Source organism: Symphalangus syndactylus, chromosome X (genome assembly GCF_028878055.3).
Source record: "Symphalangus syndactylus isolate Jambi chromosome X, NHGRI_mSymSyn1-v2.1_pri, whole genome shotgun sequence".
Classification (NCBI taxonomy): Eukaryota; Metazoa; Chordata; class Mammalia; order Primates; family Hylobatidae; genus Symphalangus; species Symphalangus syndactylus.
Genome location: NC_072447.2, coordinates 154093620 through 154109341, shown reverse-complemented (window position 1 = coordinate 154109341; position 15722 = coordinate 154093620). Strand labels below are relative to the sequence as shown.

At 37.0% G+C, this 15722-nt stretch overlaps 1 protein-coding gene across 3 annotated transcripts in view; it reads right to left on the bottom strand.

Moving 5' to 3' along the window:
* PASD1 (PAS domain containing repressor 1) overlaps positions 1-15722 on the bottom strand; it is a 108281-nt gene that overhangs the window by 51789 nt on the left and 40770 nt on the right. For all 3 annotated transcript variants that reach the window (XM_055267560.1, XM_055267558.2, XM_055267559.2), the window contains 2 exons: positions 14451-14539; positions 7437-7526 (listed from right to left, as the gene is read on the bottom strand). In XM_055267560.1, coding sequence (XP_055123535.1) covers positions 7437-7526; positions 14451-14539 — 179 coding nt within the window. The remainder of the gene's footprint in view (positions 1-7436; positions 7527-14450; positions 14540-15722) is intronic.

Here is a 15722-nt window from a genome sequence, read left to right as displayed (position 1 = left end):
ATTTTCAAAACACATACAGACTCAGTTCACTTTTCACCACTTGGTCCAAGTCTCATTTCCAGTTTGGATTACTGCAGTAGCCGTAACTGCTCTCCCTGCATCTATTCTTGCCATGCCCCTGCCACCACTCCATTCTCTATAGAACAGCCAGCATGATTCTTTCCAAACATGAGCCACATCATGCTATTCCTATGCTCACTCCAAATTTTCTACTGATTATCCAAGTCATTCTGAAAAAAAGCCAATGTCTTTATAAGGGCTTTCATCACTCTATATTCTGGTTCCTTGCTGCTATTGATCTTATCTGCTCTCTCTCTCTCTCTCTCACTGCACTCCAAGTACACCTAACTCCTCATTCACATCCAAACACAACGAGAGCAAATACTCATCTCAGAACCCTTAAACTAACTCCTCCTTAAATGTGAAGCACTCATTCCCAAATATTTGCAATGGCTTTCTCCCTCACTTAATACAGGTCTTTACTCAAAAGTATTTTACATAGCACCAACTCCTTGACATTCTCTTATTGCCTTTTTTGTTATCTGTTTATTATCTGCCTTCCCCATTAAAATGTAAATTGCAGTATAACAGAGACCTTGCCTGTCTTATTCACTGCTATATCCTCAACACCCAGAACAGAGCTTGGCACTGGTAAGCACTCAGTAAATACTGGTTGAATGAATGAATAATACTGTATCATGTAGCTGAAATACGGTGACACATGGAGAAATTGAATATCAGATATAGAAGTAATGAACTTTTAATGTGATAGCAACAAAGTAATAAAGTATTCCTTGTAGCTGAATAATGGCTTTGTGTGATGAACCACAAATTCCAATGATTTTTTCACTGATCAGCATTAATAATCTACAGTCACTATTTAGAAATATATCTTTATGGCCCATTTGTAGAAGCCAGCCTATGAACTGGTCAATGATCAAATGAGCAGACAGATGCTGTCTCAATCAAGCTTGGCTTGATTCAGGATAGAAATATTACCTTAATCTAGCAAACAAAACATTATGAAATTAACAGGCAATACATCTTGACAGTGAAAGTCACACAGTAAAATACTGACTTCCCAAAAGAAATGTAGATATTTTTCACTAAATTTAACTTTTTCAATAAAAACGCTTTTGTTGGTTTAGTTATAAAATAGACTTTAGATGCCAAACTAGGTTACCTCTGTGGAGACCACTCATTCATTCATTCATCTAACACATGATAAGCAATTGCTCCATGCCAGTCACTGTTCTAGGTATGTTCACGTATACAAGCTCACTTAATCCCCTGGGAGAGTAAGAATTATCCCTTGTTTTATTCATCAGGAAATTAAGGCTTCTCCAATTGTTGAGAGTTCAGAAATGCAGAAATGAAACTGACATGAAAGCTCCATCCAATTCCATGTCTATTGTTCCTTCTACTACACCATAGCTGCCTCAAGTCCAGTTTGCATCAGGAACAGAAAATTTGCTACTGGACCAGCTCCTGTATTTTGGACATTCTACATGAAGCAATTCACTGAATAAGATTTTATACTTATTTCTTATAAGGGTTACAAAAGATGAATCTGACAACGAATTCCAATGAGCACATAGTCTAGTAGGGCAGATTAAATATGCACAATCAATTATGATGTAGAGTATAAAATAATACCCTAACAAGAGGTACAAAGTGCTATGTCTCATAAGTTCTTTCGTTAGTTGAAAAATGAAGAGATAGCATTGTCACTTAAAAGAGGTCAAAGTGAGCTATCTTTTGATAGTCTACATTCTCTTGGATGTGACTAGTGGTAATGAGTTTCTTACTGCTTCTCTAGGGATAGGAATAGTGACAATAAGCCTTATAATTAACCACTAATTGAAACAGTGGATCTGTTCCAGTGGCCTTGTTCCTTAATTAGAAAAAGGGCAGAGACCTGAAAGCATGATCGACCTCATGTTATTTTTGTAAATTTTTAGCATTTGCTCTTCCTATTACACAAGGTAGAAAGATCAAGGTACTTAGAGCTCAATGAAGCAAGGATAAATACCAGCGAAAAATTAAGTGGTTTTTCAAAAGCCAAGTTTGTAAATATCTATTAGTTGTCACACAAATATTAGTGTGGTGAGTCTCAGTCACGTCAAAAAAAAAAAAGAATTAAGAAATTTACTGGGGACTTCATGACATTTACTGAGAATCTAGGCAAGAAGCATCTCTTTTACTGCCAAAGACATTCATATTATACATGCATTAGAAAACTATTCAACTGTATAGGGCACAGGGAAGGATAAGATCCTCTGCAGGAGATTTAGGCTGCATCTTGAATCAAATGAGACTCATCACTACTAAATCTCTACTATGCTGTAAGCTTCTCAGGGAAAATAGAGCAAATCTCATCACAGTTATCACAAACTAACCATGTACCTATGTTCAAAACCTGCTAAGTTCCAATCTCTTAGAGATTCAATGCTGAGAATCTTTTCAGATGTAGTATATGTTTTAAAAGTTTCATTTGCTTTAGAACTGCAAAAGAGAATAAATATATGTAAACTCCCAGATTTGATTTTATTTTGGGGGGAATGACAGAGTAGGGTGAGTAGGAGGGCAGGCTGCTAAGAACAGGGGGCAGTGACTAGAACTTACTACTACAAATGACTATGAGTTTTTCCAAAGGAAAAAAAAACTGTCAATGAAATCAATGACTGGGAAAATATGATGGCAGGTTTCAGATAAAAGTTTAATACCATGACGATGATGATAATGGGCATCATTTTATTCATGGTATGTGTTGTAACAGCATAACTTGGACACATCTTATCTCTGTCATACCCCTCTTCCAATACATCAGCAAAACAACTTATTTTACCTACAAAATACTTCCACTGCCACATTAATCCAACCCACTACCATCTATGGCCCTCCAAGTGGACTCTGTACTTCCATGCCTGCCCCCATAGCCAATTCTTGACATAACAGCCAAAGCGATTCTGATAAAACTTAAGTTACATCATTTCTTTCATCTGCTCCAACCTCCCCAATGGCTTCCTCCCATCTCAGAGGAAAAGGGATGGTACTTCTCCTGGTACTGCTCTGACTTTGTCATCTCTATTTTCCTTTTTCTCGCAGCACTGCAGTCACACTGTCCTCTCTGCTGTACCTTTTCCTGCTTTCAGGCTATTACACAAGCTTCCTCCTCTGTCTGAAAGACACTTGCTCCAATTACCTGCATATCACACATACTCCATTCAGGTCTCTGTATAAATGTCACTGATCAGACGGACCTTAGCCAATCACGTTGTTTATAATAATTCATCTCCCAGCACTCTCTAAGTAATATTATTTCCCCACTTATAGAAGAGAAACCAAAGGTCACGTAGTTAGAGAGAAACAAAGCTAAATTTTAATCTCTAGATTATTTGATTCCAAAGACCAAGTTCTTTCCATCCCACCATGCTATTAGTTTGGAGTTGCTCCATAGACAGAGGTGCCTTGATGTGCAATGAAACTGAAGATTCCTGGAGCCACGCAGACACTCTAGAAATGGTTCAGTCTCCATTTTATAATATAAGTTGGATGACTTATAAAATGAAATTTTTAATCAAAGCCTGAGAAAAAGATTGCCTGTTTTGAAAAATTAAGAACAGTTAGGATTCAATGAGGAAGTGTGAAACTATGCCTCAGGTGTAGTCATTTTTAAACTTGTTTTATAGGAATATATAACTTAATTCCCATTTAATGTTTATGTACAAATGTAATAGTTACACATTTATTTTTAAGTACACTGATCTCAGGTAAATGAAGTCTATTGTTTAAGGCTGGCAGTTCAAAGCACATGCCCCAGACACCTCTCTAGACCTTGTGGTTTTGGGGGGCGTGTGTGTGTGTGGTACCTCAAATGTTGAAGGGTGAAAGAGCTTCTTGACAGTGAAAACTTTGAACCAAATACATAAAGAAGCAAGATCATATCATAACTAACACCATCACTATAATAAATCCTCACATAATAAGAAAAAGTCACCAGTCTCAGCCAATGACCAATTTGGTTTAAGCAATATCTGATGCCACAAGAATTTGGGTAGTTTTCTGGTCTTCATTATAATAAAATTTAAGCTGTAATGGATCATACTCGCACATTCCTTCTTTTAATATATATTTTAAAAGACTCTTTTCCTTCTATGATTTAAATATACTAAAGTGCAATCCAATAAATATCTCTACCATTTCATTTAGCTGTTTTGGTATCCTACAAATATAAGCTGAATTTGGAAATGTAAACTGTTTTTTTAAAAAATGAAAGCGAATGAGAAATAAAAGAGATCAATTCTAGCATCTGTAATTTTTTTTAAAAGGGTATAAGGACTCTGAGCTTCCAAGAAGGCCACGGAACATGCCAACTGGCCGGGCTAAACTAGTGAAATGTTTTTAATCCACTTCCAACCTAACTACAAGATAATCTAACCTAGCTTCTATTAATTTCCATGTTCCAAATTTGAGTACTATAGATCCCTGGATTAGGGTTTGTCAAGTTCTTGAGACAACTCTGTGGAATGAGGAATATATAATGAAAACAACAACAGAGATATGATTGTTTTACACTACTACCAATAGTGAATAGGGGTTTCAATTTCTTCATATCCTCTCCCAAAACTTTTTGTTAACACAACCATGCCAATGGCAGACAGTTTGTGTGGGAGGGTTGTTGGTAAATGTATTCTAGGTAACCCCTCTTCAAACACATGTATAAGTGGAATATGAAGGCCTTGCTACAGACTGAATGTTTATGTCCCCCAAAACTTTATATATTGAAATAATCTAACTGTCAATGTGATGGTATTATATTAAGAGGTGGGGCCTTTGGAGATGATTAATGGGATTAGTATCCTTATAAAAGAGACCCCTAGGCTGGGCATGGTGGCTCACGCCTTTAATTCCAGCACTTTGGGAGGCCAAGATGGGCGGATCACTTGAGGTCAGAAGTTCGAGACCAGCTTGGCCAACATGGTGAAACCCCGTCTCTATTAGAAATACAAAAATCAGCCAGGCCTGCTGATGCGTGCCTATAATCCCTGCTACTCAGGAGGCTGAGGCAGGAGAATCACTTGAACCCAGGAGGCAGAGGTTGCAGTGAGCCAAGATCGCACCACTGCACTCCAGCCTGGGTGACAGAGCGAGACTCCATCTCAAAAAAAAAAAAAAAAAAAAAAAAAAAAAAAAAAAAAGAGCTCCCTTGCTTCTTCTACTATATGAAGTTATAGTAAGAATAAAGATGTCTATGAAGCAGAGAGTGGGCCCTCACTAGACACCAAATCTCTTGGCACCTTAATCTTGGACTTCTCAGACTCTAAAACTATAAAATATAAATTCGTGTTGTTTACAAAGACACCCAATCTATAGTATTCTGAAACCAATGGAAATGACAATAAAACAGGGGAACTTTTGACAACATTGAAAACATCTCCTCTGATGAGCTTTATGCTCCTGAAAATACCCCAAAATCTCCTTAAGCTGATAAGCAACTTCAGCAAAGTCTCAGGATACAAAATCAATGTGCAAAAATCACAAGCATTCTTATACACCAATAACAGACAAACAGAGAGCCACATCATGAGTGAACTCCCATTCACAATTGCTTCAAAGAGAATAAAATACCTAGGAATCCAACTTATAAGGGATGTGAAGGACCTCTTAAGGAGAACTACAAACCACTGCTCAATGAAATAAAAGAGGATACAAACAAACGGAAGAACATTCCATGCTCATGGGTAGGAAGAATCAATATCGTGAAAATGGCCATACTGCCCAAGGTAATTTAGGGATTCAGTGCCATCCCCATAAAGCTACCAATGACTTTCTTCACAGAATTGGAAAAAACTACTTTAAAGTTCATATGGAACCAAAAAAGAGCCCACATTGCCAAGTCAATCCTAAGCCAAAAGAACAAAGCTGGAGGCATCACACTACCTGACTTCAAACTATACTACAAGGTTACAGTAACCAAAACAACATGGTACTGGTACCAAAACAGAGACATAGATCAATGGAACAGAACAGAGCCCTCAGAAATAATGCCACATATCTACAACTATCTGATCTTTGACAAACCCGACAAAAACAAGAAATGGGGAAAGGATTCTCTATTTAACAAATAGTGCTGGGAAAGCTGGCTAGCCATATGTAGAAAGCTGAAACTGGATCCCTTCCTTACACCTTATACAAAAATTAATTCAAGATGGATTAAAGACTTACATGTTAGACCTAGAACTATAAAAACCCTAGAAGAAAACCTAGGCAATACCATTCAGGACATAGACATGGGCAAGGACTTCATGTCTAAAACACCAAAAGCAATGGCAACAAAAGCCAAAATTGACAAATGCCATCTAATTAAACTAAAGAGCTTCTGCACAGCAAAAGAAACTACCATCAGAGTGAACAGGCAACCTACAGAATGGGAGAAAATTTTTGCAATCTACTTATCTGACAAAGGGCTAATATCCAGAATCTACAATGAACTCAAACAAATTTACAAGAAAAAAACAAACAACCCCATCAACAAGTGGGCGAAGGATATGAACAGACACTTCTCAAAAGAAGACATTTATGCAGCCAAAAGACACATGAAAAAATGCTCATCATCACTGGCCATCAGAGAAATGCAAATCAAAACCACAATGAGACACCATCTCACACCAGTTAGAATGGCGATCATTAAAAAGACAGGAAACAACAGGTGCTGGAGAGGATGTGGAGAAATAGGAACACTTTTACACAGTTGGTGGGACTGTAAACTAGTTCAACCATTGTGGAAATCAGTGTGGCGATTCCTCAGGGCTCTAGAACTAGAAATACCACTTGACCCAGCCATCCCATTACTGGGTATATACCCAAAGGATCATAAATCATGCTGCTATAAAGACACATGCACACGTATGTTTATTGCGGCACTATTCACAATAGCAAAGACTTGGAACCAACCCAAATGTCCAACAATGATAGACTGGATTAAGAAAATGTGGCACATATACACCATGGAATACTATGCAGCCATAAAAAAGGATGAGTTCATGTCCTTTGTAGGGACATGGATGAAGCTGGAAACCATCATTCTCAGCAAACTATGGCAAGGACAAAAAACCAAACACCGCATGCTCTCACTCATAGGTGGGAATTGAACAATGAGAACACATGGACACAGAAAGAGGAACATCACACACCAGGGACTGTTGTGGGGTGGGGGAGGGGGGAGGGACAGCATTAGGAGATATACCTAATGTTAAATGAAGAGTTAATGGGTGCAGCACACCAACATGGCACGTGTATACATATGTAACAAACCTGCAGGTTGTGCACATGTACCCTAAAACTTAAAGTATAATAAAAAAAAGAAAATAAATAATGAACCCCTAAACAACAAACCAGAATGATCCACTTTCCCAAAAGTAGAAAGAACTTACTGGCAAATATCCAAGAAGCGAAGGGATGTTTTCAGCCACATAAATGATCACTCCATCTGCGCTCAGTGTAATCATAAAGCCATCTAATAACTAATGACGAGAGAATAATAATGTAATTAAATAGTGGCACAATAATAAAATGATAACTTTATTGCTAAATGCATAGATAATTATAATAGCACACTGAAATGCACTGCAGTCCTTAAATATCAATAAAGTAGGCACAGACTTAATTAAAATTCCATTATTCTGCCTCCTACACAGAATCTACTTAACCTTAAGCATGAAATGTTTATCAAATGATGTGTCACTTAAACAAATTTCAATGTACACCCAATTAAAATGAAATTCTCTAACGCAAGGTACGAAGATTCATTTCCATGTGTAGGTTGTTTCACTTTAACAACACTTAATTTCAAAAATGTTAAAAATATTTTAAGGACACTCTCATTTGTGGTTAGGTTAGTCATCTCCTTATAAATATGGATATTGCCATCACTTTCCTGCTGTATAATGGATTCAACAGCCAGAGAAATGCCTCCTGGTAGAGAATATCTAAAATGATGAATAAAATATATTAAAACTTATTTTTCAAAACAGGACCAAGCTGTTGGTAAAGTAAGGGAAATAACCTGATATCAGAAATGACTAGATTGTGAGAATTAAGACATTAGAGAATATTAGACCCTGTATTTGCCTTGAGACTATCTTCCAACACTGATAGCCTAGAGCTTGGGGGACAAAAGCAAAGCCAAGGTCTGTACAAGGTAGGAGGTGAAATCAAATACCACAGTATAAAGCCAGGTCTCCAAAAGGGTGACACTTTCAACAGGTGAAACAGAAAAATGTTATCCAGTGAAAGGAGACAGGGAATGTGCATGTCTGCCTCAGCCTCCATCCTGGGAAGAGTAGGAAAAGAGAAAATAGTCAACTTTAGGAGGTACCAAGCAGAAGCCCACCTTCACACCAACTTGGAGCTACAATCCGTATAGTACCTGTGTGGCCCTCAACAACCAAAGTCTAAAATTTACTTTAAAGTTATCCTGACCCCGTATGTCTAATAAAAGGAAATCAAAATCACATCTAGAGAATTATTTTAAAATGAGGGTTCAAAGAATTCATGTAGATAAAACTACAAATAATATGAGCTTATAATAAAAATAAAACACAGGAAGAGCTGAAGCATTACAAATAAGAGGCAACAGACATAATAAAATAAAGAATCGTATTTGAAAATAACATATTGGAATTATCAGATACAGAATACAAAACAAGTGTGGTTAATAGGCTTAAATAAATAACAAAGGGCACTAGAAATATGAAGAAACAAGAGACTCAAGACTGACTCGTGAGATATAAAACATAATCAAACAAAATGTCTATAGATGATATTGTCATCAAAATTAGAAATGTAATGTGTAGGTTAAATAGCATGTTAGAACACAGCCAGAAATAAAATTTTTGAGCTGGAAAGAGCTGGGGAAACGACTCAGAATGTAACACAAGGAGACATACAAATGGAAAAATTAGATAAATTCATTTCATGGAGAAGAGAATGAGAAAGTCCAACATATGTCTGATCAGTGTTCCAGAAAGAGATAATATAACAGAGAAGAGGAAATACTCAGTGAGATATAGGTTGAAAATTATCCAGAAGTAATAAAATACACCAATCTTAAGATTCAGGAAGCCCAAATAATTGAAGCAGGATTCCCTATGTGTATAAAGTCATGAAATCCTCAAACCCCTTAGGATGGGCTATGATTAAAACAAAACAGTTTTGGGACAAGATATGAAGAAATTGAAACCCCTATGCACTATTGATGGTAATATAAAATGACAACGCTGCTACAGAAAACTCTATGGCAGTCGCTCAAATAACTAAACATAGAACTATCATGTGATTCAGCATTTCCACTTCTGGGTGTATAGTGAAAAAAAAAAACACCTTGAAAGCAGGGACTCAAACAGGTATGCGTACACCTATGCTCACAGAAGCATTATTCATAATGGTCAAAAGGTGTAAACAATCTAAGTGTCCAGCAGATGAATGTGTAACCAAAATGTGTAACAAACAACAAAGTATTATTCAGCCTTAAAAGGAAAGAGAATTTTGCCACATACTACAACATGGATGAAACGTGAAGATACTATACTAAGTGAAACACGTCACAAAAGGACATTACTGTATGATTCCATTTATATGAAGTTCCTAGGATAGCCCAATTGATAGATGCAGAAAGTAGAATGGTGGTTACCAGGAACTGGGAGAAAGTGAGAATGGGGAGTTATTGTTTGAGTACAGAGTTTCAGTTACGCAAGATTTTAAAAGCTGGAAATGGATGGTGGTGATGGTTGCACAATAATGTGAATGTACTTAATGCCACTGAATTCTATATTTAAAACTGATTAATGGTAAATTCATGTTATATACATTTTACCATAATAAAAAAAGGCCAAATAATAAGTTATAATGGAGATTAGAAAGTATTTATAATAGAATAATTTTTTAAACACTATTTATGGAGACCTGTGAAATGCAGCTAAAACAACACTTGGGAATCTTTGCCTAAATGTATATATTAGAAAAGAAAATTGGTTACAAATCAATGAATTAAATAATCTAAAATTGTTAGAGAACAAAAAATGAACCCCAAAAAGTAGAAAAAAGTAAATAATAAAAATAAGAGCAGAAATCAATAAAATAAAAACTAATGACACAATGGAGAGAATCAAGAAAGTTAAAAGTCAATTCTTTGAAAAGAACATTAAAATCGACAAACCTCTGGTAAGATTAATCATGGGGCAAAAAACACAAACAATATTAGGAGTGAAAAGTGGATATCATTACAGAAGCTTCAGGCATGATGAAGATAAGAGAATATTATGAACAACTTTATGCCAATAAATTTGAAAGCAAGTCTTAAAAAAATATAAATTGCAAAAAGTGACTTGGGAAGAAGTAAAAAATATAACCACATCATCATTAAAGAGTGAAATCACTAGTTTAAAATATTCTCTTATTTATGTAATGTTTCTCCTTCATAGCATACACGAAAAATAACTCAAAAAGTATGAACACATTAAACATAATAGGTAAAACGTTAAAGCTTTTAAAATAAAATATAAGAGAATATATTTATTACCTTGTGGTAGGTAAGGATTTTTTAAACAGGAAAGTAAACACCCTTTGACTGGTAAATTTGATTACTTTAAAATTAATAATTTGTCAAAAGTCACCTTAAATTGTGAAAAGGCAAGGTACAAACTAGAACAAGAATTTTGCAACACATAACTAGCAAGTGATTCATTTCCAGAATCTATTTTAAAAATCTCCAACATATGAATAATTAGAAAGAATAATACCATAAGAAACTGAGCAAAGGCTAGAAACAAGCATCTCTTAGAAAAGGAAACACAAATGGCCTCAAAATTTGTGAACAGAGGCTCATTGTCATCTGTAATGAAACAAGACACCATTCCATTCGCACCCAATTGACAAAGATTTAAAAATTAGACAATAAATTGTTAGCAAGGATGTGGAGCAATAAGAACTTTCATCCACTACTACTAAGAATATAAATGAACAGTAAAATACACAGTGAAACACAGCCACTTGAAAAGCATTGTCATTTTCATGTAGAGGGGAGCTACCCTACCACTCCACCCTACCCTCCAGCAATCTCGCTCTTAGATGTACACCTAGAAACACTCTTGCTTATATGGAAGAGGATATATGAACAAAAATGTTCAAACCAAACTTGCTCACAATAACAAAAACCTACAGCTATACCAGACCCAGTTTATGCGCCTCCTCATGATTCATACCCCATCCCACCCTCAATCAAGCCAGGGATGTTAGCTTTGCTTTTGCGGTCCCAACCTAGTCTCCTAACTCTGCCAGCACTAGGTGCTTCAGTATCCACCCAAAGTGACTGGACTCATGAAGGCAATAACTCCATCCACCTCGGAGCATGGGATCTGGGTACCCCATTGGGTTTCCAGAAAAGCCAGGTAACCCAAAGGACAGAATTGCTAACATCCTGGGTGTGACTTTTGACTAATGACAGGAGAAAGAAAGGAACTGGTAGATACAGTATTTTCCCTTCCTCCCCTATACAGACTATTCCAAATTGTGGTGCCTTTTACATAGTTTTAAGAGTGACTGAACAACGCGCTGTGTGTTCTTGTGAAGCTCTATCCAGCTTGGTAATAAACTACCCTATATTTCAGTTCCCTTCTTCCCTGCCTTACTTTTCTTTTCCCCTCACCCTCGCTATCCTGAGATTGCATATCCCACTAAAACCTTAGCATATAAATTTTGCTTCAGCCTCTACTTCCTAAGAAGCATGAGCTAAAACAGATTTCTAGTGCCCATCAACAGCAAAATGGGTAAGTAATTGTGTAGTATGTTCTAACAAGAATACAGAAGTAAAAATGGATGCACTAGAGTTACATGCAATATCATGGATGAATTGAAAAAGAAAGGTTGAGCAAAAATATCAATTCAGAGAAGAACACATACAATATAATTCCATTATATAAAGGTGAAAATCATGCAAAAGAAAACAACATATCACTTAGAGATGCATACACATGTCCTAAAAACACAAAGCAAAGCAAAGGAATATTGATACAGAACTCAGGAAATGGTAGGGAAGAAGTGGTGTGGAAGAAGAAGATTATGACAAAGGGATTTCAAAGGATCTGGTAATGCTCTATTTCTTAAGCTCAGTGTTACCTGTACTATTTTTTTAACTGTTAATACATGTTATATACATTTTTGTAAGATAAAACTTTAAGTAAAAACTTTTAAAACTGAGTGTTTGCTATTTCCTATTAGACATCAAAAGATGACATCCAAAATTGCCACATGCCTGAAGTGACCTTCCAAACACATAGGTTCAGAAAAGAGTCTAGCAGATCTGGTAAGGCACTTTGCTTCTCTACTCATTTTCTGTATGTCTGCTTGCTTTTGGCATTTTGATTACCACATTCTCTACTGAGATGGTTTGCTCTGAGTTAGTCTGGACCCCCATGGGCTGGAGTGTAAGTGAGAAAACATGGTGTGCTACTCGGCTGTGCTACTTAACAAGTCTTGGATTTGGGCAAGGTGCAAGCTCTCCCAGCTTTGGTCTCCTCTTTCCTGCAGTAGAAGGGATCAACATCATTATTAAGTTAATCATAGGCTTCTTATGAGGATGAAATCGGCTACTCTACATTAGAGCACAGTGTAGGTTGTTATGCAGATGTCAGGAGGCTGTTAGGTTTGACCAACAGTATGGCAAACAGGAAGGAAACATCCAAAGCTAAGTCATTGCTCTGAAATACAAGCCATAAGAAACAAAGTCACCTTGCTCTCTTGCCCTCCAAACTCCGCTTTCTTTCATGCTTCAAAAGAATGGCCAAAGCTGTAATGAAACTAGAAAGTGAGGAGAAAGAGCCCTCTACTGTCCCTCTTCTCAGATTCCCTGATGCTTCCATCTCTCTGGTTGAAGTCGGCTCTGATTAGCCAGACTGAGCTTGTTTATTTCAAGAAAAAACTTCATGAATAAAGAACAGACTTTTCTAGGGAAGTTATTAAAGCCTAATGGAGGGGAAAAAAGTGGAAAGGAGGGAATTACCCAAGATATTCTGATCCTTCCAGTTGAATGCCATATGTTCTGTAGTTGTGAACATAATTATCCCTCTAGGGTGTAGTTATACCTTGTCTAGCTTCTAAAATATTTCAAATAAGCATCTGGTTTCATAAAATTGGTAACAGGATTTCACATAACACATTTTAAGTCCTCTATTTAGCAAATATTTGTGTATAGGATCCCTAAAACAAAACCTCTAATAAAATTGAGAGGGTCAGGTGCAGTGGCTCACGCCTGTAATCCCAGCACTTTGGGAGGCGAAGGTGGATCACCTGAGCCCAGGAGCTTGGGAGACCAGCCTGGGTGACAGAGTGAGACGTAATGAAACATAATTAGCTGAACATGGTAGTGTGCACCTCTGGTCCCAGCTACTTTGGGGGCTGAGGTGGGAGAATTGCTTGGGCCCAGAAGTTTGAGGCTGCAGTGAGCCACAATCATACAAATGCACTCCAACCTGGATGACAGAGTGAGACCCTGTGTCAAAAAAAAAAAAAAAGTGAGAGTCTGTTTCTTAAAAGGAAGAAAAATGAAGTAGAATATTAAAATATGGCTCCATTCATTCACAGTCAGAAATTTGCCCCTAACATTGGGATAGGTTTGAAAAGATTCACTCACACAATGCCTTTCTCAGACACCATTATGACCACTAATGGTCATAGTGCTGGGTGGTCAGCCAGTACTGAAGGAGAAAAGGGACTGGACTGATAATTTCCAGGGGTCTAATATTGCCAAACACTGTACTATATATTTTACACATGTTCACTTTATTTTATTCTCACATCATCTCAATGAGATAAAGATAATTTTTACCCATTTTAAAGAGAAAGAAATCAAGGCTCAGAGATGGTAATTCAGTCAAGACATACAGCAAGTAAGTGACAAAGGCAAAATCTGTATCCTTATCTGTCCGACTCAAAGGAATATGGTCCTTCGGAGTGCAGTTTGTGGCTTGTGAAACTAACCAGTTCTCTTGGAGATAGAAATTATAAACACCTTACATTCTTGGCGGGGGGGGGGGGAAATACTACTTGAAGGCTAATTCGTTAGAGTATAACCATCTATGTTGAACGAGTCTACCAGATAACCACTTAACTTGCCACTAACCTATACAAAGACTTGTTTGTGTTTGTTGTCACTCAAAATCAGTGGTTCTCAAAACTCAGCTGGCATAGGAAGCATCCAGGGAGCTTGAGAGAAATGCAAACTCCCGGCCCTAACAGGTTTGAGAGTCTGATTCAGACGATTTAAGTTATCAAGCTCCCTGGTTGATTCTAATACATATGATCTCCTAATCACACTTTGACAAACACTATTCTTTGTCTTCTATTACATGTATTCAACATATGAAGTAATCAAAGAACAAAAGCCCTCTTACCTGTAGCATCACTTGGTTGAAGTAATCATAGGTATGAAATGATGGAATCCAATTTAATTTCCTTTCAGAGCTTTCTGGATTGACTTTGTCTTTTTAGAAAAAAAGAAGAAAGTACAGAACAGTGTCACATTAAAATGATTAGCTACGGGTATTAGATTTTTCAAAGTTACACTTAATTTATAGAAAAGACTCTCATGAGAAAATGCTGAGTGCTAATGAAGGATCTGATGTTAGCTAACTAATTGTATATAAATGATCATAAACACAGAAGTGTTTGGAATTGAAAAAGACTTTGAAGATCATCCAACTCAATTTCTACTACACAATTTATGACCTGTCCAACAATTTTATGATTTTTCAACTTCTAGTTCTTTTTTTCCTCTTGAATTCTACCAAAACCCAGTATCCATAATCTGCCAGGTAAGTCAAGGGGCTCTAAGCAGATCCAGACCCCCAAAGCCCTTCCCTAGTCTTGACTAAATTATGAAATTCTACTCTTTAGCTTCATCTATTTAAGCTTTACGCAAGGTTCCTTAACTAGAATATCTTCAAGCCTTATCTTTTATTTCTTCAAAGCTACTGGTACTGTCCTCTCCCCCATCCGTCCTATCACATTCTTCAGGGTTTTCTGGTTTCCTCAGTGAGAAGTGTGTTTCTGCTCCTGTGCTTAGTCTTTGCTGTCAACATGTGCCCCTCTCTACCTCCCCAACTCCACCCTACTCCACTAACTTCACTAGCAAAGGGACTTCACTAACACAGCCCTCCAATCTCAAGTGATTTTAATGGTTCATGTCAATAAACATTAGTTCCTTCTCCTCACAGAAAAATGAGACTCATAGCATACAACTTTGATCTCTATTAAAAATGTAAAATCCTATGACAAGGATAATGTTGACAGTGGCTATTGCTTTCTTGACAGGCATGAGTCTCTGACTCTTTCCTAGGAGTAGAGTTGGGTAAGAGGGAGGCCATGCATAAGGAGAGCTTTAGAGCCCTCACTGATGAGGGAATGAAAACAGGGCGTGTAACTGGGTGTGAAATAGGAGTAACATGAAAAGTAAACCATGCCAACTGCATAAATGCCTCAAGATCAGTGATCCTGACCACTGTCCCAGCTTGGAAACTCAATTCTAGGCATAGCTCTTCAAACTCAAGAAACAACCCATGACACTCTTCCATAGTCAATTTCTGAAGAAATTTCTCCATTGCCTTCCAGTTCCATCTAATAACTTTCATCTCCTATACTTCATTCAAAGAAATAAAAAAGAGAGG